The sequence below is a fragment of the Vanessa tameamea genome, chromosome 2, assembly GCF_037043105.1.
Source record: "Vanessa tameamea isolate UH-Manoa-2023 chromosome 2, ilVanTame1 primary haplotype, whole genome shotgun sequence".
In the NCBI taxonomy this organism is placed as follows: domain Eukaryota; kingdom Metazoa; phylum Arthropoda; class Insecta; order Lepidoptera; family Nymphalidae; genus Vanessa; species Vanessa tameamea.
The window spans coordinates 1,293,394-1,321,380 of record NC_087310.1 but is presented as its reverse complement, the minus strand read 5'-3'; the positions used below and the strand labels follow the sequence as shown (position 1 = coordinate 1,321,380).

General features: G+C 33.0%; 2 protein-coding genes across 6 annotated transcripts in view; one reads left to right on the top strand and one right to left on the bottom strand.

Annotated features, from left to right (window-relative positions):
- The window catches only part of LOC113398190 (rho GTPase-activating protein conundrum), a 90,759-nt gene extending 65,954 nt beyond the window's left edge, over positions 1–24,805 (top strand). For 4 of the 5 annotated variants that reach the window (XM_026636801.2, XM_026636800.2, XM_064220810.1 and 1 more), the window contains 10 exons: positions 10,259–10,497; positions 21,031–21,155; positions 21,242–21,417; positions 21,515–21,620; positions 22,091–22,196; positions 22,357–22,516; positions 23,055–23,221; positions 23,500–23,677; positions 23,800–23,983; positions 24,152–24,805. In XM_026636801.2, coding sequence (XP_026492586.2) covers positions 10,259–10,497; positions 21,031–21,155; positions 21,242–21,417; positions 21,515–21,620; positions 22,091–22,196; positions 22,357–22,516; positions 23,055–23,221; positions 23,500–23,677; positions 23,800–23,983; positions 24,152–24,326 — 1,616 coding nt within the window. In that variant the 3' untranslated portion in view covers positions 24,327–24,805. Of the gene's footprint in view, positions 1–3,670; positions 3,961–10,258; positions 10,498–21,030; positions 21,156–21,241; positions 21,418–21,514; positions 21,621–22,090; positions 22,197–22,356; positions 22,517–23,054; positions 23,222–23,499; positions 23,678–23,799; positions 23,984–24,151 lie in introns of those variants that run through there. The other variant, XM_026636804.2, reaches the window with a different exon arrangement.
- Positions 24,806–26,488: 1,683 nt separating this feature from the next.
- LOC113398193 (nucleoporin Nup43) lies at positions 26,489–27,920 on the bottom strand. Its single transcript, XM_026636807.2, has 3 exons — positions 27,501–27,920; positions 27,226–27,397; positions 26,489–27,114 (listed from the first exon to the last, which is right to left on the bottom strand). The coding sequence occupies exons 1-3, from the start codon at positions 27,851–27,853 to the stop codon at positions 26,614–26,616; spliced, it is 1,026 nt and encodes a 341-aa protein (XP_026492592.2). The 5' UTR covers positions 27,854–27,920; the 3' UTR covers positions 26,489–26,613.
- Positions 27,921–27,987: the final 67 nt, after the last annotated feature.

The window sequence follows — 27,987 nt, the reverse complement described above, 5'->3', positions numbered from 1 at the left end:
TAACTTTCATTTCTATAATGTATGTATCGAACGAAACTGTTAACCGATCACAGAATTAACGGATAAATTACGTAAAACCGGATTACCCGAATGCTAAATAAAATGAACGCCTTGGCCTACCGACTGTCGTTTCAAATGTCTCCTTAACCTGCTTCGTTATCCGCCGGATATTGTTAGCCTTCACCTAATCCATAATCCAAACACTCAGGTGCGAATCCACCTCATCTGTTCCTCCCAAATCCATATATCAGCATGTTATTAGCTGAGCGAAATCGTGATATTCTCATTCACATCAGGTACAGTGCACGATGCCCCCCTTTTGTAAGGTCCATTTGACCGAGTTAACGGTGCATCCTTTTTAATTGTGACCTAGCGCGTGGTACTTCTGATTTTACAACTATATTATAATTTTCATATATTTCAAAGTTTGAAAAGAGAACATTGTTACTAGTTGAGTTACTATTATTCCAAGAATAATTTGGAATTAAATAATGAAGGCATGTGCCATTTCCTCGTTAGAAAGTTTCCTGCTGCATATCCTGTACTTAAACCTCGTCCTCGCTCTCGTTCTCAGGGAACCGGTGTTAGTCTATCAGGTCTTTAGCCAAAACAACGATTACTTCCAAAATAATAAATATGAAAATTTTAAATATGAATATGAATTGGCTGTTGCTGCGTTTTAAACGTAAAGCTGGTTACGGTTAAAATAGAAGGTTCTGCTGAAAAGAACCGATAATAAAATCAGTAGTTACTATTATTGTGTAAATCAATCGATACAAAACCATAATCATTTTGAAGTAAATTTCTTTACAAATACTTCTTATAATATATTAATACAAGTTATAAATGATAAACACACATATTCTTGGTATAATAATGACATTTTACATTAGTACATAAGTTATGCAATATTTTAATTTTTAGGCTTCAACTTAGAAATTACCTACACTTAAATAACACATCTATTTTAATAAATCGTCAACGCAAATAGAATCTGTGTCACTGTTAGGTAATGATTACGTGGTTATGACATTCGATTTATTTTTAATATTTTTAAAGTAGTTTGCCAATAATAAACCTATGTATTATTATACTCAGCCCACGCAGAAACTAACAATAAATAAATGTTCTCAAATTAAAGAAAAAAATATATATATTCTAATAATAAAAGTACGACGTCAAAAGGAGGAAATATAAATTGGTCAGATCAGATCGTTATTTATAAATTCGGAAATATTAAAATTGATGTTTATTATTCGCAACTTTATTTTATCTTTACGTATTTATTATCTGTACGTGTTTTATAAAACTGACACAATTTAATAAAGTTACACTAGGATTAAAAGAAAAATAAATGTTAAACTTAATTAGTATGTAAAAAATTACATTAATAATTTGACATACATGCACGGAGATATGTTTTATGATTAAACAAAAACATTAGAATGTAGTTAATAGTCGATATAGCTCAAAACCATGAACGTCCAACCTTTTTGGAGAACTCTTTGTATAATACTAATGGATTATACTCCGTTAACCTTTGTTCTGTTAAGACGCAAAACGAATGGCGTCGGACCATTAATGTTCATAATAAAAGTAATCTAGAAGCTAATATCTTTACTGTTATTAGGCCGGTATCTATTTTTGTGTTTTTGTTTACTATTTGTCGTTTACTTAATCACATTAGTTTTTTCCTCAATTAAGTGTTTTAAGCTGTAAATGTTATTTGCTACCAGTGTTTCTGGCCGAACGGTTCACATTATTTTCAATTCTTCTCGTGCAGTTCTATGATTATTAAGTGGTATTTTGATTTATGTTATAATATTCTTTGCATTAAATGAAGATTGAAGTGACTTATCAAACATGGTAGTTGTTCTTCGATATAGGACTACGGAATTTTTACGTTTTTTGGATTTTGGTAAGTTTTTAAATCAATTCGTTAAATTTTAAATAGGTATATTATTATGTATATTCATTTATATAATGATTTCTTAGTATGATATGTACGAAATAATATAAATCGAAATTTGTGTTTGATTACAAAATCTATTGGCAGTATAAAAATAGGTCGTTTATTTTTCGCGTGTATGACGACGATGACGTTTTGGCGACGTAGTTTAATGAGCTGTGCGAAATAAAATTAACCCGTCTAGACACTAGAGACATGCTGATATTGTTGCAATTCGTATTCATCTTCCGACTACTTTCACGATTCAATCTATAAAATCATACAATCCATCTATTCTAAATAGCTTTAAAATATTCTTGCTCTATTTCGGAATTAAGAAGGGTTCAGGATTGCGTGTATTGATATTTCATCAGGCCGCGAGTCATGGTAACACTATAAGTGATCACAACATCAAAATAACAATAAAATTGATGCTACCCCGCGGCGTAGATTAATTATAACTGTCAATACAAAAAAGCCAAATAAATAAATTCGTATTTACGTATAATATAAAATAAATAATTTACAGAATATAACAAGAAAAAAAAAGATATATCAGAGTAAAAAAAACAGAAAACAACGTAAAACAGACTCAAAATTCTTTAGAAAATGACATTCGTATTTTTTTTATTTTTACAATAGTAGTAAAAATAAAAAAACGCTGACAGATATTTGGTAGATATATTGGTTACACTGTAAATAACGAAAGCGGCAACGACGGGAAGTAAACTTATATTAAAGTCCACACTGTTTCCGGAAACAACCTTGCCCTTCTAATACATAATTAATGGCCTCATTAGTTTAGCTAGCTTATCGCGCTGCAGCGTAAAGCTACTGGATCTGTTCCTGTTCTCTTACTAGTCGTATTCCATGGCCGTCCCTTCGGATTACAGGTGGGAATAGTGGAATGAATAGTGCATCTGTGTATTACGCATTCATCAGCAGGGCGATACTTAACAATTTGTTAAAAAGTTAATAACCGTACATTTGTCATTCGTTCTTTAGTAAAATAATATTAGGACTGTTTAGTATTTTTCTTTGGACACATTTTATGAATACCGACGTAAACAACAACGCGAAAAGAATCAATATATTTAAATGAGACTAGGTATATTGATTATACTCTAAGATACGATGACGTACAGTTATTTATGGGACATAATATAAGGGTACTTAGGATAGCAAATTATTTTCTTAATTACTTTTAGCCAATTCACCGTCTATGCTAATGTTAAATTAATTTACTGCTCTCGAACCAGTTATATGAACGATGATTTTCTAGAACTATAGAGAGATATATTTCCTATGTTAAGCTTCTGGCTGAAAGTTTTTAGTTTAAATTTTTTATTAGTTAATAAACAGATAACGGAACGTAATTCTTATGTTCATTGATGGAATTTTATGAATGGGGCGTTCAACTCATCTGAAATATTCTTTTACATTTTGAAATATAAGAGTAAATTTCGATCGAGTCTATAAATATAAGACCATAATAAACTCAAACGCGAACTTTGTATGCCCACGCGCAGTCTCACGCGCGCCGCGACGCGCGATACGCGAAGAGGCGTCATACAATACTGAGTGTCATTTTTCATTAACAAGGGATATGTGCGTCCTTTTCTAATCTATTGGCACATGGGAGACAGCGTTATAACTACGTGACCGTCTTTCATCTACGAAAAATCGTGTCGTGGATTTGTTTGCCGGTGTAAAAAAACGTACTCCACGAACGCGAATATTTTCGTAAGAACACACGTTTACAATTGACTCAGTAGGTACACCCACTGATGTGTTTTCATTTGAAACCTTACACAGGAGCCCACTCATATTTGCGTGGCTTTTTCAAACAATTGAATCAGAACGTTCGTTTGTAACGGGTTGTCGTTAATACGCTTCAAATAAAATTAACAATTGATGAAGAAATAACCTGAATTATTACAATTGACAACCACCCACTGTGTTAATGTGTGTTATGGGAGCACTATGCCGATTTCACGCCAAATACGTTATCGGTGAGTGATCATAGAGCGACTTTTTGTTACGTTCTTATCAACAATAAATCAGATTAATTTAAAATATTTGAACTTTTTTACTCACGGAACGAAGGCGATCGAACGATTTGTCCACCGAACGGTTAGTTAATATGGGGTCCGGGTTGGAATTCTAGGTGATTTCCGATAAAAGTTATTGGGTTTTTCTGTAATGCATTTCTAAATAACAACCCGGAGATTGGGATTTTCTGAATCGTGCCTGGGAGGCACATAAATACATTAGTCCTGGGCATGAAATCCGCCGATATGTCAGGCTATCAGAGTAGGGAAATAGAGAGCGCACCTGTATTTGCTTACAAACTTCACAACCATTATTTCACCTGCGCAGTTGGTTAGTCACCGATCAGAAGCTGCTGCGTCCGAAGTTGTTTACGAGTCTATCCGATTATCTCAAAATTTACCTTTAATTAAAAACAAAAAGACAAAGACAAATTGCAACTTGGAGATAGAAAATCCATGAGAGCGGTAACAGTTGGCGTAATATTTAACGGTTCGTTAATTTCACGTGTCTCTGACTGCGAATATTATTAAAAGGAAAAAGCAGTAAGTTTAGGCTTTATGTGAGCCCGCCTGAGAAGGTTCCAGTCCCTAATCCGACATTTTTGTAGCTTAATATTGTTGTGTTCCGGTTTGAAGGGCAAGTGACCCAGTGTAAGTATAGGCACAAAGATTATAATATCTTAGCTTCCAAGGTGATGTCAGGAATGGTTAATATTGCTTATAGCACCAAAGTCTATGAGTGATGGTTATCACCTACCATCAGGTGCCCCATTTGCCCACCCTTCCCAATGTGATAACGTATGTCACATAGTTTGGCAATATATAATAAAATTAAATTTGTTAAAAAAATAATAATCGTAATACTTGCTAATAAGTACCCGTTAAAGACGTTTCAATCCAGTGTTACATATCGAAGTCTCCCTAATCTGTGAATTTCTATTTGACCTTATGATTTAAATCGTGATTATAATATCATGATTTTGTATTTCAGTTCCAAATCATAAAGAAAATGTGAAGATTATTATTGGTAATTATGAATAAGACTCTAATTATTGCAATTAAAATAAGTCTGCGTGTTCTCCTTTTAAAGAAATGTAAGGCCATTTTGAAACATATTTACTCACGATGTTGCCATATTATAAAGATAAACTTAATTATCATATGATTTCGTAACAATAAAGTGTTATTGTTCTGCTTAACTTGATTGTGAACAAGATTCTCTTCGCGTTGAGTTTTTATTTAAAAATATAACAAAAATTGTATATTTTATAACATACAAAATGTGCAGCTAAGATGTTTTATTTAATGTACGTTGCTGCTGATTTTTTTAATTTATCCTATTCCACATAATAATTATATCTAAAGTAGCGATATCATTCTTTTTTAATAAGTATTTCAATTTATTTTTCCAAATTAACACTTTCTAGAAATGGAGTATCTTTGTTTTGATTTGAATAAATACATTTTGTTTTTTGGCTACCAGAACGTAAAATGATTTATCAAAAAAATGTGATCCTTGCGTTCAAATACATAAGTATATAAAATATTCGAAATATTCTATTTTTTTTTTTTTTTTTCATTTTGACTTAATCCTGCAAAGTCATTTCGACTAAATCCTTACATAATATTTATAGTTAACCAAATGTCTTTGTCTAAATCAAGTCGAAACAAATATATACTTTAACTTTTATGTGTTAATCTCTGCACAATTTCTCCAACTGCATCGCGCGCACTAGTGGTTTTATTTGGATGTTTCGTAGTCTAAAAATAGTTGAGTTTCAACCAAACAAATAACATCCTATGCCGACCAAAATAAACCCGTCCGCCTCCGTTTTAACAACGCCCTTATGCCAACACACATAGATATTATAATAACAGATAAAAAATAGAAAAAAGAACAGATTATTAATCACGGCAAAGGAAAGTAAGTGTAAGCTGACAGATTAAGTGGATGTAAGTAACATTAATTTTAGTCAACATTTAATCTATCTCATAAATAATTATGCACAATTATAATATCCTCTTGAAATAGAATACGAAAACTGTCTACGTGTTTGTAAAGATAAAAAAAGTTCGACAGTGAAATTATTGGCTTAAATTATTAAATACTAAACGTTACGTTACGTTTTTATCGACTAGACAAATATCATTATATATTTATATCGAATCTGGTCAAAGTTCAAACCGTTTCTACAGATAATATAAAATAAAGCTAAGAGTACACGACAACAGTTTGTAAAATAAAATCTCTTTGTTGCTAATGCTAATGATGTTGGCTAATGGAAACAAAGGAAATTGGACATTTAAGTATTAAACTGACAGGCATTTGTTGATATTGTAAACATTGCCTGGTAAATACGACTTAGTGAATCCTCAGTTCAGTTATGGGAAACATCTTGTTTAAAATCAGTCCACGTCCAGTCTTATACATATCAAACGAATGTAAACAAAGACATCCGTCTTTTTAAACCGAGACAGTTCCTTTGAAGGAGGAAAACGAACAACTTATGCAGGCATATATAAAGGCAAAACGAAGCAGTATTTGGTAAGCGTTAAGCGCTGACTCAGGAGCTATTTATGAGTGCACGTTACAGGTCCTTATTAGGGATGCTTTAATTGTATTGTTTCTGCTGAAATGTTATCTTATTTATACTATCTGTAAATGAATTATCGAGAAGTCTGCTAAAACAACTCTAATTCACTAGCCATCAAAGTTCAATTTTATTTGAATATGTTATAAACTAGCGTTAATATTTGTTTTATTTCCTGATTTCCATATATGTTTAGATTTTACTTTTAATAAACACAGATACAAAATATGCATTAGCTAATCCACTGTATACGGAAAGTCCACTGCACTTTATATAAGTTGTTCAGAATATGATTCATATTTTTTAAGATATATGAATATTAACATTTTCCTGTGTTATATTATATTAAAATATATGTATAATATTTGATAATTACAAATTTGTTTGTGAATCTTTCTTAAAGCCATATTTCTCTGTATTGAAAATTATCTCTTGGATTCGTTTATTATAAACATATAAAACCTAATAAATATTTAAGTAATTCCGAATATTGTTACCGGTAGTCTAAATCTTTTTGATTTTAATTAACCAGCGAGCAAAATTAATCGAGTGTAGGTGTATCAGAAACATGGATCGTAAAAGGAGGTTCCATTAAATGGATACCGTTATTTGTGATCTTATGATTTCATCGGCAGTATTTACTTATTGTTCCGTTATATAGGCAATTATAGGTAAGTAGGATAATGATGAAAGTATGTACAATATATTCCTTTCTAATACAAGTTTTTTTTTAAATCTTTTGTTCGATATTTATGACAGTAATTCGTGTCAGATGCTAGAGCGGTAATCTGCGTGTATTTGTATATCATTAAACATGTAGTGTAAATAATTGTTCCATTATCTACGAGGATTAGAAATTAACTGCATTCGAATTATATAATTACACTTAATAATATTTACGGATGCAAATATAAACAAAGACTATTACCGGTTCTTTCTTTTGATCTATAGATCGTTGAACTGTCAGACTTGTGAAATAACAATTTATATCTACCTTTGTATTCATTTTCCCTCAACCCATATATCTGGAATCGCGCAGTACCTATGTAAGCTGTATGCGAAAATAATTTAACAGACTACGTGTTTGATTGATAGAGGCGCGTAACAAAAAATCCTTATAAAATCTTTCTGACACCCACGAATTAGGATTGGCTGAATGTAATCTGCCAGAGGTCAGAACCATTCGACCTAGAAAAATAAATAATGATAGTCAGCTAATTTAATTTGTCTGAAACCTGTATATAGCGCTGTTTTTGATTTAGGTTCCTATAAATAATGCGTATCGAATCTTCTAACTGTATTAAAAACTAAATTAATAAACATTTTGTAATTAAGGAATGACTCAGACTTATAACATGCATATTATTTTTAAATTTAAAATCAAACGAAGCAATAACTAAGGATGTTATGTCGGTAACTTCGATATTAAGTTCTTTAACCTTCGGTCTTGGGGTTTTTGCTTGCGGTCCGTATTTAACTTTTTCTGCAACTAACAAAAAACACAAAGTACATTACATGACATGACACGTCAATTTTTTACGTATTTTTTTTTATTAAGTTATTGTTATGTTTTTATTTTATTTTTAAATTACTTCTAATAAGTTAGAAGAAGTTACTTTGGGGTAGGGCTTTGTGCAAGCGTGCCTGTGTATCTCTAAACAGCGTTGGTTACTTATTATTTTTGTGTTTCGGGTTTGGAGGCTGAGTGAGCCAGTGTAATAAAAAAGAAGCTTTTGCCATCCTTACTCATAGCACAGGATTCACTTTTAATTGGAGTATTAAAAAGTTATTCCTCAAAATTTTAAGTATCGCTTTATGTTTAGTAATGTTCGCGTATTGATGTAAATATGTAATTTATCTTTGTTCTTATTGACTAGAGAGTTTAGACATTGCATCGGTCCGTCATCGGGTGATGGACAATGGCGTTATAATCGGAAATTCAATGGAACGGTAAATAATTAATTATGGTATTGCAGCGGAACAATAAACTTGAGAGCCTGCGTTAGAAAAGATAAATCTTATTTAAATTATCATGACATGAATCTGTTATTAGCGCAAGTTGATTGTCAAGCATGAAAATTAAATGTAACGGGATTTATCTATTTCTCTGAATGAAGGAGAACCACAGATAATACAACACACACACACACACAAAAACACAGCAAGTTTTCGCGACGTTTGCTGCAAGACTATGTAACACATATAATGTTTAAGTATAATTTAATTTATAATTATGTGTGCTAATACGAACGATACTTTTATTGGATAGTTTATGTGAAGATAGTTTCAGCGCTCAACTTTCATTTAAAATTTTGCAAAAACCTTCCTAATGCACGTCATATTTATGAGGCGATGGTATCTCTTAATTTCTTTATCTTGCATTTAAACCACGCTTTGATAATCAATCATTCAGATTATTGCCTTTTACACGTAGTTATATTTATGAGAAAATCTTTCTTAAGATATAACGTAAAGACTTTATCTCTTGGGTAAAGCCCCAACGGCACAATCGGACTTTACTTTTTACCGACATTAGCTTACACGGATTTTGTATTAAAGTCTATTCTAATCCCAACCAGAGAAAATCAAAATAAACAACTTAGATATTGAATTAGAGCGATACTATTTGTCGAGCCTGCTACTATACCCGCTATGGATGCGAGAAAAATTACCTTTTTGAATGTTGACGAAGTTGTTTATCGGAACTTTGGTAGTTAAATTAAAGTGGATATAAGTATAGTGAAGTGGAATAGTTTTATATTATACCTAAAATATATATTAATCTAGGACTGTCTGTATTACATAGTATCTTTATTTCTTCTTCAATTGGAATGGGGTATATATTAAAAACCAAAGAGTGTTGTGATGTCATATACTTAATAACCGTGCAAATTAAGAAGTCTTGATTGAAGTTTTATTATTCGAGTAGCTACAACTCCTACAGTCACGGCTATATAGAGGTTATTTACGCAAAAAACAACTCTTAACAAAACACGTGCTTTATATTATTGACACAATGCTTAAATATATTTAAAAAAAAAACGCGGAAGACAGCTGTCATTTGAATGTAACATTGAGAAGTTGTTAAAGAAATAATACACTTACATTGAGTACATATAAAAATTACTTTATTTTATGTAATAACTAATAATATATCCTTACAAACCTGCGTCCATTTTAATAAGAATAAAATATTTTTATATTCTATTTTGTTATCAAAAATGTGAAAATATATAAGAGTATGCTGCATACATGACTTCCTTACTTATTATAATAGTAATATATTAGTGCTGAATGTAGTAGTGCTTAATATTTACGACTATTAACAGACTCTACCAAACCAAAGAACTACTTCATACATGTCGGTTCATATAAGCTTTTAGAATTTGCAATGTAGAGTATATTAAGAACGACTGACGAGTAATTCAGTAGCTACAGTTATATTTAATAAATTAACGTTATTAATCTAATTAAATCACTACCAACTCCTCCCTATTTATAATGTTCTTATTCTACACTGTAATCAGCCGCATCTTATTTCAATTTAACACCACAATTAAATTATATTAATAGACAAAATTTTAATATGATTATAAGTTGCTGTAGCATCAAGTAGCTTGGTTGTTATTAATTTCAAGTCAATAATTTATAATTTTTCTTGTGCACAGAAGGCGAATTGGAAACGGAATGGCTCCAAGCCGCTGGTCTCGGCTCGTTGGCAGCACCGTTCCAGGCGGGCCTCGAGGTCACCGAGGCTCAGCTGGGAGAGGCCGTGCGGCCTTTGCCTCGGGAGCAGGCCGCTGCCGTGCGCAGGAGAGTGAGGCGACTCAACAGGACCGTCAGGAGGCGGCGTGCAGCTTCACGCGCCAAAAAACCTGACATTAGAGATGTCTTTAGGGACTTAGAGGTTAGTAAATAAAAATAATATTCAAACACCCATAAAATTGAAAGACAAAGTTTGGCCCCTATAAATATTAGACTCAGAAAGAGGATCAAGCTTGCGTGTTGTCATTTCTTGTCTTAAAATAAAATAAAAGTGTGTAGGTGTCATTGAAGATAACATTATAATATTAAATGCTCAACTTCATTTGCAATGTCTCAGCTAAGTACAATATTTACAATAAGTTAACATACATCGTACAATAGTACATCGGCATTCTATCTTCGGTATCGACTTTCGAATAGGTTTTCACTTTCAAATAAAAAAAAATAAACTATGCTATTATATACTATTATTAAATTTGACGAAAAATCATCAAACACATATTTGGTAATGTTGTGTGAAAACGAATTATATAATGTTTTGTGAAATTTGATAAATTGCAATATAATGTTAAAGTCAGGTAGTTTTAATGAGCTAATAAAGTTTCACTAAGCCTTTAATGAGCTTCAGATGTTGATAAGGACGCAATAAAGCAGTCTATTATATAACGCGAGTCATTAATGGTATATTACAAAATATTATTCACACAGGTTATAATTCGTAGACGTACAAGTTGAGAATTCCGTCAGCCTAAAATTACGGTGAAATAGAACCGGTATTCTGTGTTTTTTTTTTATGTAAGTGTCAAGTTTTAGTCGTATTACAAAATTTGGTTTTAATATGAAATGGGGTGATCCGTGTCTTTTTGATTGCAACACTATCGTCTGTCAAAACTGTTGATTGTTATGTCACTAGAGTTTTCAGTTTTACATTTGATTTACATACATAGTTATGAGTGTTGCGCATCCTCTATATTTGTTAAATAATGTCAATGAATTTTTTATATTATATGTTAATGTGTATGTATTAAATATTTTCTTCGCGTTCCTTACATACTCTGTGTAGATGTCTTTTATAACGTCGTAAGTGAACCACGTTGAGATTCTCTTTGGGAATCCCAATGCAAATACATAGAATGAAGTATGTGTAGTACTAATTTATTCTTAATAATGATTTAAATTTACAATAACATTTAACTTTTCAGAATTAATTTTAGAATGCATTCATTCTGAATGTTGAGTGTTATTCGTTCTGTCATTCTGTTTAATCAAACTGTTCATTCGTTTTAAACAGCTGCGCTTAAAATAACAATTATTCGATATATTATAAACCTTACAGCTTTGAATTAAAGTATATTTTCAATAAATCCGGATCATTTTAATACGGTAGGCGATATGAATGAAATCAGATGTATAAGTCTTAAAACTTGTTTGATTCGTCTATGTCAAGTTTATGAACGATTTTAATTCCGCACGCACCGTTAGCCTCGAATCTGGATAAACTAGTTTTGTTGTTAAAACGAGCCGTTTCTAAACGTAGGTACGTTTGTATGCCGAAATGTATTGCCTTTAGAAGTGTTGTAAGGAATGTATTGATAGTTTTGTTTCCTATAAGATTTTTGAAAGTTAACATTTTGTATATTGTTTTGTAAGCTGGGCTTATTTTTTTGTTTGATTATAAACTGTCGGTACACGTTCGTGTCATGTATTAAGGTTTATATATTATACTCTGCTTCAGAATGTGATAAAGATATAATTTTTTAGTAATAAGGAAAGGATGATGATCTCACAAAGGTCGCTCACAGTGATCAAATTTCTTATGATTTTATGAAGCTATTAGTCCATAACATATTGAATTAAAATTAGTATAACGTCTGCTTCTTCTATTATACGACTATTTTTCGTCTATATTTTTGAAACAATGTAAACGATTCAAGAAGCAATTTTTACGTATCTTTACCGAATACCATAGATTATTCAAGGTCTCGACCAATGACTTCACGTCAATTAAATGTTAAAGTTGTTTATTTGTCATTGGAATACGTACATTGCCTTGAATATGGTTGCCTTAAATTATACTTGACATTTGCGAAATAATCTGTACCCTCTCGGCACAAATAAAAGCTACGATAAAAAATCAAAATAAATAATGACTCAATATTCTTACTATTTATTTCATTATCAATTTTTCGTAATTTTATGTCCTATATATTTTTGTAGTAAATGAAAAATTATTCACCATATAAATTTACATGAAAACATGCAAAATACATGTTTCATTTGTATAGACCGTCTAGATTCTCTCGTACAGACAGAAAAACAGAAATCAGGAAAACTTTTATCGCTCATGAGTCCGTAATCTTAATAGTATCAAAATTATTTCCTGATACGCCCTCGGTGAGTTTATTGCTAATGTAAGTATTCAATTTATCTATTCCAGATAAGATTTTGGAATTAAAATATTTTCTATCTACCTAATTATGTAGAGATTTAGATAATGCTTATGAGTTCGGATGCCGTTTCAATATTTCGAATTTCTATATTCACAAGACGCTTCGTGCGGTTTCCTTATATAATACACGATTCGGTTAGCTTACTAAAAACTAAAAAAAAAAAAAATAAAGCCGAGGCGAAGGTATGAAAAATATAAATAGATTCAAGATAACAAACAAACCATTTTTTATGACAAGATATATGAGATAAGTTAGAGAAATTGACTCAACACTTTCTTTTAAATTCATGGCCCCCAAAATTAGTGACGTCATTTCGTGACAAGCTTTCGACCGCCTTAATAAATTTTTGTGCATAATTAGCCACGTCTAATTCGAACGTAGCATTGGATTCGATACGATACTGGCACAACTTAATCGAGCAGTTTTGTTGTTACGAGTGTGTAAACTAAGTCTGCATAAAATAATGTAAGTACAACCAAACACACGTGCACACCCATAGTGCACAGATGCTTCTATACAGAATTAATACAACCTATCTACTACTATAAATACACAACTATGTTAAAAATAATTAATTAGTTTTAGTAGTAGTTATTTTTAGTATTCGTTTAGTATAATTTGTCTTAGTTAAATATTTACAATAATCAAAAGACAGAAACATCTGCTAAGTTTTTTATCCGTTCCTCGGTCATATTACATTCTGAAAAAAAAAAACACGTCGGTAAGGGTTAACTTAGAACCCTTTTTTGAATTCGGCTGATGATTATTGCAATGTGTGTTGGGTTCAATATATTTTTTAATTAATTTATGCAATATTTTTTTATTAATTGAGCCATTTTTTTTTTTAAATTATTTTTAAAACTGAATATGGTATCGCGTCATTAAGGTTATTAGCTTAATAATGCAGAAAGAAATAAGTTGTAAAAAAAAAACATAATATGGTTCGAAAATGTCGACTGGTCTAAATAATCTTAGTCTATTTTCCGGTTTAATAATATATTGATACAATAGTGGGTTAATGGATGGAAAATCTTTACAAGTGATGAGTCGCCATTATGAACTAAGAATAAACGCGTACGAGACTTGTTGTCCCAACCTTCTAATGTTTAGTACGATAGTTTCTTGTCATGGTAGCAATTCACTCAAAGCTTATCTGAAACATTGTAGCAAAAAATGTGTCTTTTTACGACATCACATTAGAAACCTCTAAAATTATCAGTGTTTATCTACTATATTGTCCACGTATTATGCATATAAAATCATTCTCTTTAAATCACTCTATCTATTAAAAAAAACCTCATCAAAATCCGTTGCGTAGTTTTAAAGATTTAAACATAGACAGGAAAAGACAGTCAGCGGGAAGCAATTTTGTTTTATACTATGTAGTGATAACAAATAGTTACAACGTACACAGTTTTCACTCATTAGGAAATACAAACCGCTATGCTATATTTTCGAAAATATTAATTTAAATTACATGCTGTGAAGGGCCATATTGATCTATATTGAATGCACAATTTATTTAAGGTACCTAATTGGTAAGGTACATAATAATGCTATATTGCTTAAAATCGCTTCGAAAATTAGCCAATATTTGTGGTAAAAAATAAATGACAAAAAAATGTTATTGTGGGTTATCACTAACAGATAGACACATACCATTGCTGACTTTTTTGTAGACATTTTTGAGGTGTACAATTCTGTAGTACATTATTTTGATCTATCTAGTAGGGTTCAGCCAGCTTTTACAATGTAAGCGTAATTTACGACATCACATTAGAAACTTTTAAAATTATCAGTGTTACTTAACTATATTGTCTATGTATTACATACAAAAACCTTCCTCTCGAATCACCCTATCTATTAAAAATCCGCATCAAAATCCGTTGCGTAGTTTTAAAGATTTAAGCGTACAAAGGGACATAGGGACAGAGAAAGACAGAGAATGCATTAATTATAATACAATTAAATTTACGTTAAGGAATAGAAAAATGTTCACTTGTATTTATGAAAATTGCACAAATATGGAAATTATTTTATTTTCTATGAAACAGTTAATCTCTGTACTGTTTATAGTGAATGAATGACAGATAATTAAGATTGTTTTAAAAATGGTAGAGCTCGGGCAAGTCATTAGGGCTACGTGATAACTGGACGTCGTTAGATAAATATGCAATTAAAGCTAAACTTCAAAATTTAGTTCGAAAATAACGCTCACGGAATGAACGTCTTTTGCACGTTACTAAAATACTATTTTAGAACGTTGTTTTTTTAAAAGCGATTTTAATTGGAAGAATAATCGATTTCAGTGCCATTTACAAAAATGTGTTTATTAGCTTTAAAAAGAATCGAATGGCTTTTTGTTTTTTTGAAAATAGAACTTTTCCTCTGTAATTTTAGAAAATTCAAGTGGTTATTATGATAATACGTTAATATAGAACTAATATTGTACGAATATAAATAAAACGGATACACGCCTGTGTAAATTGCCTCGCGTCCGGCAAATTTCAAAACTGTATTGGGTGTTTAATGCATACTGGTTTCAGTATGTGCTGAGTGCGGTTGTTGTGACGTTATGTTACATGGAATATTTTATTGTTGTAACGTGGTCTTATAAAGTACCCAATGATGATCTGCGAGACGGTTCGTCACAAGGTATGCGAGAAGATGGTGAATTGCAAAGGGCTGGCTTTGATGCGCTCCTACCTCGATGTTTTGGTAAATATGTGATTATGTTAGCAACTGATTCGCCAAAAACTATTTCTGAATGCATGATTTTAGAAACAACCAACCTAAGGTCTTAAAACATATAATTTACACCAATAAATCCACGCCTATAGGTACGTGAGATTATTTATAAGAAACAAATATTGCCAAGAAATGCTTTTTGTATATTTTCTTATTTTACTTATCGCCAAAAATCTAGATAATTTAGGCATTGAGGCTGCTTTTTGGTCGAACTACATTATTTTTACATTAGCTTTAAATTAATAAAAAAATTAAATGTCTGTTGTTGGAAATATATCGGAGCCAATAGAACTCCACATTTGACGATTCGAAAGCGTTTTCAAGGGCTAGAAAACGTATCGCCATGGCTATCGGCTCAAGATCACTCAACACAGTATACACAATCGATCATTACCCATACTCTTAAGTAATACCTTTAATAACTTTGTGCTAATTATTACGCTCTTGAATCAATTAGAATTATATGAAAAAGGCCGTATGATGCCAAGCTTAATAGATTTCGCCTTTCGGTATTCGCGTAATGAATTGAATTATTACGAATCTGCATGTTCAATGAACTGTTTGTGAAACAAATATAACGTTTAAATTATCCTTTGAATAGTTTTTATTATTAGTCTAACTAAAATGCAAAACATCCGTGGCATAAAGTAATTATTTCACCGACAAAATACAAACTTAATTTGCTCAATGTTCATAATTTTAAAATTAGACACGTCACACTAAAACTTCCTTTGATCTGTATTAAGTCTAAGATGATCCGAAAATAGAGCCAAGCATTCGAGTGTATAGTGTGATCTCGGCCGCGATCATGTCAATTTCACCAGATTTAAAATGTGCTGCTTATGGTACTGAGAAATATCAACCATGACGCGCTGGCAACCATAGAATCAGTTCACAAGAAATATTTATAATTAATGGGTGGATAGTACTGAGCTAGAAAGGCCTGCGAACAGCCAACCACAGATAAGCTAATATAACAACAACTTTATTTTGTATAATAAAATTATAATAAACTAAACTTAGTTAATCTCTAATAAGTTACATTTAAGTGTTACATGCACGTCACGTACGTCATTGTAGATAAGCTATCGTTCTAATCGTGACAGTCTTGTTCGAGATTAGGTAATTATAGGATCTGATTATCGTCACGAAAATATTACATCTCGCTGTAAAGGTTTTACGCTGATAAACGTCTTCTATTAAAAAAATCAAATCTGTTGATTGGACGTCCACAAGATATGTAGTTGTTGGACCCCGTTATTTAATTCTTAGCTTTGTTTAATTGTGTCCTTTTCAAAATTGGCAAAAAAATAATTTAATTGAATTTCTTTATTCCAAAGTTAATAAGTTATGAAGCATCGGGTCGGTTTTGCTATACATTGTAATGCTAAATTTCTAAATTGTGCTGAACTATGTTGCTGTATGTTGCTATGTTATGTTTTCAAAAAACGTAAATTAATTTCACAGACAAAAAAACGGTGATTATATTCCAATTTGAAAGGTTCGTCGTATGATAATGTTAGTTCAAAATGATGATATCGTGTAGAAACTATCTTAATATGTTTATTATCCGTTTGCTCGAGCCATTAAGCATTAACATACGATGTGCGTCGAGCGCGATGAGAGCCGCATATTGATGCGTCGACCCCGATTCTCTGTTTAATAGACAGCTTCCCTTTGCCGATTATAGCTTGAAATTATTTAACAGCTATTAAGCGTTTGTTTTAAATTTAACTCATAACTCGGATTTTTTTTTTTAGAACTACATCGAAACGTTACATGTGAAAGTGTTAGAAACTTTCTAAATAGTTGAATAAAAATATTTTGAAAAATTCTTATCTTGGTATGAGATATATTTTAAGGTTGAATTTAAACGCAATATCATTCCTGGCGTTTGTTTGTAGTTACATCTAATTTGTTTATCAATATTATAAGGCATTTATTTATAAATAAATAAATTTAATATTTTAAGAAACATATATTTTTTATATGTAATTATAAACATTTAAATTTGTATAAAAAGACAAATGTTTGAACTACAACTGTGTGTTAGATTCGTTTCGCGCAACAATATACTTATGTATTACGATTTGTGCTAATTACATTAAAATTCATTTAACAAACGACTTTATATCAAAAAATAATATAATGTTCTAATATTTTTTGTTTTCTCATAATATAAAAAAAGAATAACCATTGAATATCTCGGGAGTTGTTCTCGGGATAATTTGCTTTGGAAGGACATTTTTTCACTCTCTTTCAATGATACTTCGTGATCAGCCGCGGTGTTGCTCGTCCCGGATCATGTCGACGTTGTTAAGGATATTCACATTTATATTATCATCTACGTAAACGTCAATTTATATAAATTGAGGGCTGAAATTAGTATATAAAAACCAAAATTTTAAATAGTTTCTGTACTAATAATGAGCGCGGGAAATGGTGGCACGTATGCTGAAAGCATTTTTTCCTTGAATCATAATTCCGATGATAAGAAAATAAATAAAGTAACTATACTTTCGTCCAGACGGCGAAATATTAACGAATCATCCCATCATCAGTTGTAGCAATATGACGGGGTGTCATATCTTTTAGAAATTGATTGATTGGTTGGGATGGGTATTTGATTGAATATTTTTATCGTCTGTTCGTTTCATTGTCCACGCCGACATCAACATCAAAAATGATGTTTATGTCAACATTTTTTATATAACCGTTATATGTAACCGTATTTTACAAATATGTAGAGATTAAACTGCAAAGCACTCTACTTCCTAGCTCTAATCCTGGGTTGAACGACATCGTCTTCGGAGAAGTGAGCGTTTAAATCAAATCATGTATGTATGTTCGTGGAAGAGCAGTGACGGGCTGCAATAGAATAATAATTTTATTGCGTTCCTCAATGGGCATAATTTTGATACAACTATGATGTGATGTCTTTGCTTATGTACTTGTCAATGAAGATCAACGAAATGTAATTAAGGCTTATTTTTATTAAATATCTGCTTTACACTCTACAACTCCGACGAATTAACCCAATGTTGAAAACTTGGAGATCGGTAAACATGCGTGATGATATTCCCTTCAACATCGATAAATAACACACAGCTTATTAAAATCAATCACAGTAGTCGGGATGATAGCCTCTTGTCAAATGACAATTATTTCTAAAAAAATAATATTTTCATTAACGAATTAAATTTTAGATAAAGAGATAAAAACTCATTCAATTAAATGTATTTTCTGAAAATCTTATGAGTTATTTGTAAATGTGGCGGGTTCCGTATTCAAACTAAGTGAAAGTAGGGTCTTTGTATATATATATATCAGAAAAGGGTTATTATATTATGTTCAACTACATGGAGAGGTTTTATATTCATTACGAGATAATTCAAGATGCAGACCAAGAATTATTTGGATGTACTGTGTGGGCGTGTGGAAAATGGAAGTTACTGAAGATATGCATATGACTAGATATGTAGATATTAATAAAAAAGTAGCAAGCTGTACATAATATCTCATCTAATCTGCTAAGCTAAGGCCAGCTTTCTTTCTTTCTTCTTTGTTTTCTTGAGAAGGTTTGAGGTTATACACACGTGGCAAGTTCTCATTCGAAACATGATTGGAAATACATATTGAGAACCTTTGTTTTTAAGTGTTCTAATAACTGTCAACAAATCAAGTCTCTCGGCTAGATTTGAAAGGACGAGAAAAACAACCGGAGAAGAGGAAAGCGGAATGTAGTTACTGTTGAGAAAAACTGATAGGAAACAAAGCACTTTTTTTTTCATCAAACGTATACTATATACAAAATTAACGTAATTATTATTTGATATATTGCTTAAATAATCTTGTACAGAATATTTACGTAACTTTAATATATTTTGACCATCAAAACTTAATTGCATTTATTGATAAATTTAAATAAATTCAAAATATCTAATAAAAACATTCGTTATTTATATCATAAAGGTTGAAAGGTCATTGTGTCGAACTTAGGCAGTTAATCAGAATTGTTATGAGTAGTCGATCGAGGAACACATTTCAACGTAAGTTAGTTAACACCGACTTTCATTTGTTATATAACGTCATGACACGGTGACAAGAAGAAAAACGTAATAGTCGAAAAAATAATTTCACTTCCCATTAAACGAAACAATCGCAAATCCCTTCGTCTATTTGTTCGTCATTGATTACGGCATATATATAAATGTATCTCTCGCTAGTCTTCTCACGCTACTTTCTATTAAACAAAAACCGTGTGTAGTTAAGAAACAATTAACTTGTATTTTTTATTTATTTCTGTAACGTTTTAAGTGTTCCGTTCCGGTGTTTGTTTGTTTTTTTTTGTTTTTTGGTTAGTATATAGAAGTGCTGACTTTCAATGGTATATGTTTTTTTTGTTGAAAATAAAAGCAATAATATTACATAGCCTTGCAGTAAAAAAAAAAATACGAGTCTCGGTTGCCCCGACTCCAACGCTCGAAAGCCCGGACATCAGGGTTTATTGAAGTAACCATTATTTTTGAAAATAGTCATCCCTTTTACTGTATATATTTTTTTATATTTTAACAACACATGCTTTTTGCTCGTTTTTTTTTGTAAAATTGTAAACAGGCAAACGATTATCAGGCGTAATAAATTTTTGTTTGATGCTTGCGTTTATGTTACGAGTATAACAATTCTGACAATCATGTTGTTTTCACCGTAGGTTGATATTATCTAATCTTTTTATTATAATTAGTAACTTTGATATGAATGGTTAAATTAATAATAATACAAGTTAAGCTTGCACGTTGGTAAAACATACAAAATTTTTAATACATGATTTAGAGCTATTTCAACAAGAATCGTATTTAACACTCATAATATATCATTTTCAATCAACGATTTGTTAGTCCGATTGCTTCAGAAGTTTACATATGTTACTATTAGGAAAGCGGTTACACAAACCGGTAGGTGCGGCATTTCCCTTCAACATGTCTATCAAATAATTTGTTCGATTAATCGTTTAATAACCATTACAAATCTTTAGCATCTACGAGTTTATAAGTTAAGAGACCATTTTAATCTTTTAACGAGTGTCGTTATAGGTTGAGCATAAAATTTTGTCGTATAATATTTACCGCATAATACGAAAACAATATTAATAATAATAATTATAGCTACAATAGACATTAAAGTTAACTCTCCGAGAAGTTCATAAAGTATAAACCATTAAAATGTTATGATAATCGACTATTTACGTAAGTAATTGTAACCGCACGATATACGTAAGCATTTCTAGCCTCAGTTACCCGCACGGTCCGGTTTTGATTTTATAACTACATAGCTACTTGTCAAAATCTAAGTTTCTAACCAGCAGGTTAGAAAAACCAGCAAACTTAGATTTTGCGTTTGTACAATGTAGGTACATATGTAGATAAGGTAGTGTGACATTTGCCAGAACACTAAATAATTATATTTATTTTCTCCAGAATTCGAGCGGCAGTGAGCCTCGGTCGCGCAGTGCGACCCCTGACTCGCTGGACTCGCTGCCAAGTGGGGGTTCCGGCAGCCCACCCACTGAGTGGGCAGACAACGCTACGCCACCTGACTTTGTGTAAGTATTCTTATAATATTTTATTAACTCTGTCATATCATCCATTGGCAAAATAATGTATCAAATACGTTTTCCGTATTCCTCAGCGACAGCTACCCCGCGGGCACGCACGCACCTATCGCGCGCACTCCGTCGGCGCCCGCCTCCCGGCGCACGCGCCTCTCCCCGCCCGGCCCGCACTCACCGCACTCCCCTCCGCGTCCCGTGCACGAGCTCTTCAAACCAAATGATCTGCATTGGGCCGATATCGCCTCCAACACCGGTGAGTTACTGAATCACATTTCATAAATCATCAACATCAAATTTAATTTTCAATAATATAACATTCAAGTTTTAATAATAATAATTTAATATTTCAGAGGGTATTGAGCTTTTGGGTTATCAGAGATACGGGACAGTTCAGGGACCGAGAATAGGCAAGGAACGCATCAATGGGTCCATTTTAAAAGAGAATGACCTTTTCATGTAAGTAATATTTTTTTATTCAACAAAACATAATACAATAGGCAGTAAAAATTATCTTCGATTACAAAAAAATAACGTTTTGTTATTATATGAAATATTAAAATTATTATATATTTTTTTATTAGGTACCTTAACAGTCAGCTACTGCTTGATTTGTTTACCAACTAATTGTACTATAAATGTACTGATTATTACTAGCAGGGTCTAGTCCAGAGGACTGCATAGACAATTTTACCGTTTTTATATTCCTAGCAACACCGCCGAGTCCGAGATGGATTACAAAAACATCTAATAACTAAATAGTGCTAGAACATATTTTATTCCGCAATGAGTGTATCTCGGCCCTCCGAAACGAAAAGTAAACAGTTTTTAGTTTAATTTAGAGAATATAATTTGTTATGTTATTTCTTAAAACGTAAGGAAATAAATTGAGATTTTATCAATTTTAATCCCTCTTTCGTTGTTTGCAGGAAACACGCACCGGTTTCACGGACTAAGAGCGCTGCGTCTGCGCAACAGCCGTTAAGTTTCGAACATAAGTTCAATCTGGATCGTCAGATGATAGACCATGAAGAGGTTGGTTTAATTTATGAACGCGTGTAATTTCTAATAACAGTATAAAAAAATCTCCAAAAATAGTCCAAGGTTTTAATTATATTTCAAGTAGATTTCAGCAAATATTTGTTTAATTATTCTAGTGAATATAAATTAGAATTCTGATAAAAATATCTTTCAGGAATGGCCAGAACCGGATAGCACGGTGGACATTGAGACAGTTGGCGAACCGCAGCTGAAGAAGTTACAGCCGTTACTCTGGCTCGAACTGACGGCTCTCTTCGACAGATACTCGCTGCCCTTCCACAAGAGGAAAACGCCGAAGAAGAAGCGGAAGGAAGGTTAGTTCTGACGAAGGATCTTCGTTATTTTAAATAACCGCGCTCTACTGTAGACAGAGGATAAAAAAATGTGTTCCAAAAATGCTGGTTCTAATATTTGCCTCACCGTCACGCATGTACCGTCAATACAATTATTTCTTGAATAGACTTACATAGTTCTTGTTCCGTAATGGGCTTATGCGGGGATAGAGTTTGTCTGCGTCCTTTATTTATACATTTCATAAATTCATATTTTATAGTATTAGGTGACAATTATTGCACTAAAAAGGATTGGAAATGATTCTGCGTATTTTTGGTATATTTTAAATATTCGTTTAAATTTTCATTTTACCATTACATATCCTTTCAGATTAGTAAAATACCCCAAAAGTAAACCGTTTTTTTATTACTTTAATTCCCTAAAACTAATTACCACATTTAAAGTAAAAGTAACAATTGACTTTATAATAGTTATGAATGACAAATATAGTACAGAGAGTGTCAGATGTTTTTTTCTCTAGATTGATCATACTTGACTAGTATATTTATTATTCAACAGAAGGCACAGTATTCGGTGTCGCATTAGAAACTCTTCTGCGCAAAGACATGATCCTATGGGAAGAGACATGGAGTTCGGTTCCGTCAGTTCTGCGAGCGCTTTCGTCTGCTCTGCGCGCGAGAACTAAAGATGAGGGATTACTACGAGTCTCCGGAAATAAACACAAGGTAAGAGGACCGCTGTTTTTTCGATTAACTTTTAAACTTTATATTTAACTAGCGGCTCGCACACTTTAAGCCCTCGAGGGATTAAAGAAGTAGTCCTTGTCTTTTCTCGGAGTTTACGTGTCGAGGCATATCTATAGACGACTGTACTATGTAACTACAGAGTTACTTTTAAGTTTCTAACAGTTTCCTGTTCAAAGTATCTAATAAAAAACATTCAAACCGAGCACAAAAAGCCAAATACTGCACCGAATTCTGAAGTGAGACGTGCGCGCGGGCAGGTGGAGGCGCTGTGCGCGCTGGTGGAGCGGCAGTGGTACGCCGACCGCGCGGGCGTGGAGGCGGCGCTGCGGCGCGCCGCGGGCCACGACCTCGCCGCCGTGTTCAAGCGCCTGCTGCGCGCGCTGCCGCAGCCGCCGCTCACGCAGGAGCTCATGCGCCTCTTCTACCACACCTACGGTGAGCTCACCTTCCTCCACTCGCAGTCTAATTTAATCTCGCTCCTTGCTCTTTTATATTTTCGATTTATAATCGTTATAAATAAATATTTCTTATCGATGTAATTTTGTATATTTTTCCAGCATTATCCGGCGCGACCCAGGGACGCGCTCTGAACCTTCTGGTTCTCCTGCTGCCGGCGGAGCAGCGCGCCACGTTGCGGGAGATCCTGCGCCTCGTGCGGGAGATCGTGGCCATGAGCGACACCAACAAGATGAGCGAGCACAACGTCGCCATGATCATCGCGCCCACGCTGTTCCCACCCAGGTCGGTGCCCGAAGAGTATATTCACTGAAATTATTTGTAATGATATGCTTACTTAAACCGTCAAAGGAAAATAACTACTAGGAAAAAAAAAACTGCCTCCGCGAGAGTCACCGACTGTATGCAGTCTATTAAGAAGCATAATAAGTTAAATCTCCATATATTTGACAGTTTTCTGATCAAGGCGTCGGACAGCCTGGAGACGCAGCTGGCGACGGCGGCGAACAGCTGCCACGTGACGGAGGCGCTCATGCGCTGGTGCGACCGGCTGTGGGGCGTGCCCGCCGCGCTGCTGGCCGCCGCGCACCGCAAGCCGCCGCCGCACCGCCGCGCGCCGCACACGTGAGCGCCGCCCGCCCCGCGCGCCCCGCGCCCGCCCCGCCGGCCGACGGCGCTGGTCAGCTGATGCATATACTCTGTGTTAATTTAACCGTTAACGCATCTAGTGTGGTATACGACATGTGAATGAGATGCCAAATATGATATACCTTTTTTTCCATCGGTGTTATTTAGTACTATCGATAATTTTATTCCAGTTTTTTTTGAGGCTGTACCCTAGTTTAGGATTTGACATGAGTGTGGTGCCATGGGTTCGTCGGACGCGTTACCACTTGTGAGAATTCGGTTGTAGTGATGGTGCCTTATATAGCATGATATTTTACTTAATTTACTCACGATCCTTGTTTATCCTTAATATGTAATTGTAAATAATAAAATGTATAAATATCGTACCAATTGACTAGGCAAGCAAAGACTGACTTGTATTATCTATGTATATGTTACTCGTAAGTGTATTTACTTCACAAATAAAAATGTATTATTCAATTGTTTTTTTTATTATTTAGGCACACATGTGTACCCTATAATATGTACCCCGTGTGCCGGGCCTTAAAAAACCAGGCCGCCATTTTCAGCTAACAGAACTGACTTTGACATTTTCTTAAGCTATCACGTCGTCATTGCATAGCGAGCTATGCACAAAGGCGTGCAGTCGCACACAATCGAGTTACCCTTCGTATATTTAAGGTATTTACAAAATGCCTAACAAAAGCCAGAATAATTGCTACCGATTATAAAATAACAAACTTTCCCGCTATTTTTCATAATTTTCTTAGGTGACTGGCAACCCTACGTTAAGCCCACCCCATCGCTACTCGTATATATAATATACATTATAAAATGTATTAGTAAAATGTGTACTTTAAATTAATACTTAATTGTAGTTTAACAAACATGATTGTTCCGGTTTGATTTTGCTTCTAACGGCTTATAAAATACCAATACGTCACCATATTCTTTTGTAAATCATTATCAAGATATCAATCAAAAAAAGGAAAAAAAAATAACTTATGTAATTTCAGTAGTTCGGGATGGCAAAATAAAATTATGTTTTACAATGATATTCCAATCTCTCTATATTTCTTTACAATACCTCACAATCATCCAATTGTTTTCCTTATGACAGCTCAATCATTTTTAAAATAGGAAATAGTGTTACATGCCAGTATTAAATGTTATTCCATATAAAATAATATTAACTACTAAAGTTGTACAAATTATTGATCAACTAATTACAATAATAATTGTATATATTTATAATATGTAATAATAATAATAATGTGATATTATTAATGATATAATTAATTATGATATCCTATGACATAGCACCGTATTAGAGGCTAGGGCTAATCTCTAACACTTATTAAGAAAAAAGAGCTGTCCGGTCTATTTATAATTTTCGAGACTCTCTTCGGGATGTTTTAAATAAAGTCTATACTTACAATTGCTTCATAATATGTTTACGACATTATTATAGACAGATGAGGAAAGATAAACTAATAACACCTAGTTTCCGACTGCAAAGTTAATACATCCTTGGGCACGGTATTCGTTTCTATAAGATTCCAGTTACTTTTAATTTGGTCTATTAAAAAATTTATAGATCTTATCAAAAAACAGTTTCTTTTCAGTTACAGAATCTACTTTCCTAACCGGTAGTAGCTTTTACATTTAAGTCAACTGTAACAAGACGATTGCTTTTGAGCTTGAATATATACTCGAATAAATAATATTTCGATTTTTATTTTTGAGTAATTAATCAAACTACAATAGATTGGATTATTACAAAAGTGATATTGCCTTAATCTATATTAATATTAAATGTGAAAGTAACTCTGCCTGCCAGTCTGTTACTCCGTCACACACACACACACATCAGCCCGCATTCGTCCACTGCAGGACATAGGCCTCTCCAATTGCACGCCACTGTGGTCTTTCTTCGGCAACTCGCATCCAGCTCCTGCCAGCTTACATTTCAAGGATGCCAGCAGGACTTATGCTCCTTCTTATGCTGTACATCTGACAACCAACCCCTAAAACGCTAACGAAGCCACGGGCGACAACTAGTATTTCAAATGAGGCACCAATTTATTGCCAATGAAATAAATCATCAATGTTCACTTTTAACTAAGAAAGATTGCATTATTAAAAAATTAAACTCAGACTATGGTAGTTAATTGGTTTATTAGCTGAATCTGTTTAAACATAAAACATTAAAAGATTTTAAATTCTTGTTTATAAGGACAAAATGCCTTACTTGCTTGGAATGCATAAAAAACAAAAAAATATACAGTTCAATATTTAAAGTTTTTAATTAAGTAGATAGCTTCATTATCAGCACCACAGAGTATCCTTCCTCTGTCACAGTGCAGAGAATTGATCGCTTTATGTAGAGTCGGCATTAATGAATTAACATTTAACGCAGTTTTATCATCTAATGGAACATATTCATCTAAACCTTTTTTTGTCAATGTTTCCATATTCCAATCCCATATTTCTCCAGAAACAGAGCTTGTGAGCAGCTTATTAGGATTTTCAGGGTGGAATTGCATTTCTGTAACACCAGCCGCATGAGCATTTAGTAAAGATGTAGGGAATTGGTTCATACGGAGGTCCCACATAGCAAGGGCTCCTGACTCACTGCCGGCTAATATAATGTGAGGTTGAGTAGGATGACGAGTAATACATGTTGCTGCCAGTTCATCTCCAGCGAGCAAAAATGCTGCCACAGGTTTGTCATTTGTTGACCTTAAATCCCATATTTTCATGTGACCTCGAATGTTACCTGTTATCACCTGGTAATAGAAATGAGTAATTTTCGAAATGGTATTATTCATTTTTAAGTTACTAGTTGTAATAACATCTTAGGTTAAATGTACATAATACTGTTGTGAAATATTTATTACCTCATTTAGTTTGATAAAACAAACTGCATGCAAGGAGCAGCTATCCGCTCCTTTAATACTTCGTGTTATGTCTCCTCTTCTACTATTTAAAATATTTATATTTCCATCTTCACCTATGCTCGCTATATCTCCTTCTAAGGTATCCAATGTTGTACATGAACATTTCTCTGAGCTAGAAAAATAAGATATTTACAAATTTAGAGAAAAAAATGTCTGTTAAATGCAAAAAAACAAAAGACTTGCAATAGTAATTATGTATTTGTATTTTTATTTACCTAAAATTGTGTAATTTTTTCCAAGTATGAACTTCTCTTAAGGGAGTCTGTCTATCATAGGCGCTTACTTCTAATATGCGAACGTCTCCGCTCGAAATAGAAACAGCAATTGAGTTCTTGTCTAGAAACTTTATATTAGTAACATCCCCGTCAACCTTGTATTCAGATAATTGTTTTGGATATTCAACGTCTTCGTCTTCATTAAGAGACTCAAAACTCCAAACTTTTATAGAATTTTCTTCATCATCCCAACTTCCGGTAAAAAAATGTTTTGTTTCAACATAATCTTCGGGTATCCACCTTATTTTATTTATTTTTTGTGAGACGAAAGTACCCTGCACATCTAACGGCATTGTAAGGAAGTATTACAATGATATTATTAAATACAAAACTCCGTTTATATGTTAAGTTTAGGTTAGCGGAATCGTCACTGTCAATGTCAATGAATAATACCAAATATAAAAAGTTCCAATTAACGCTTAAATTC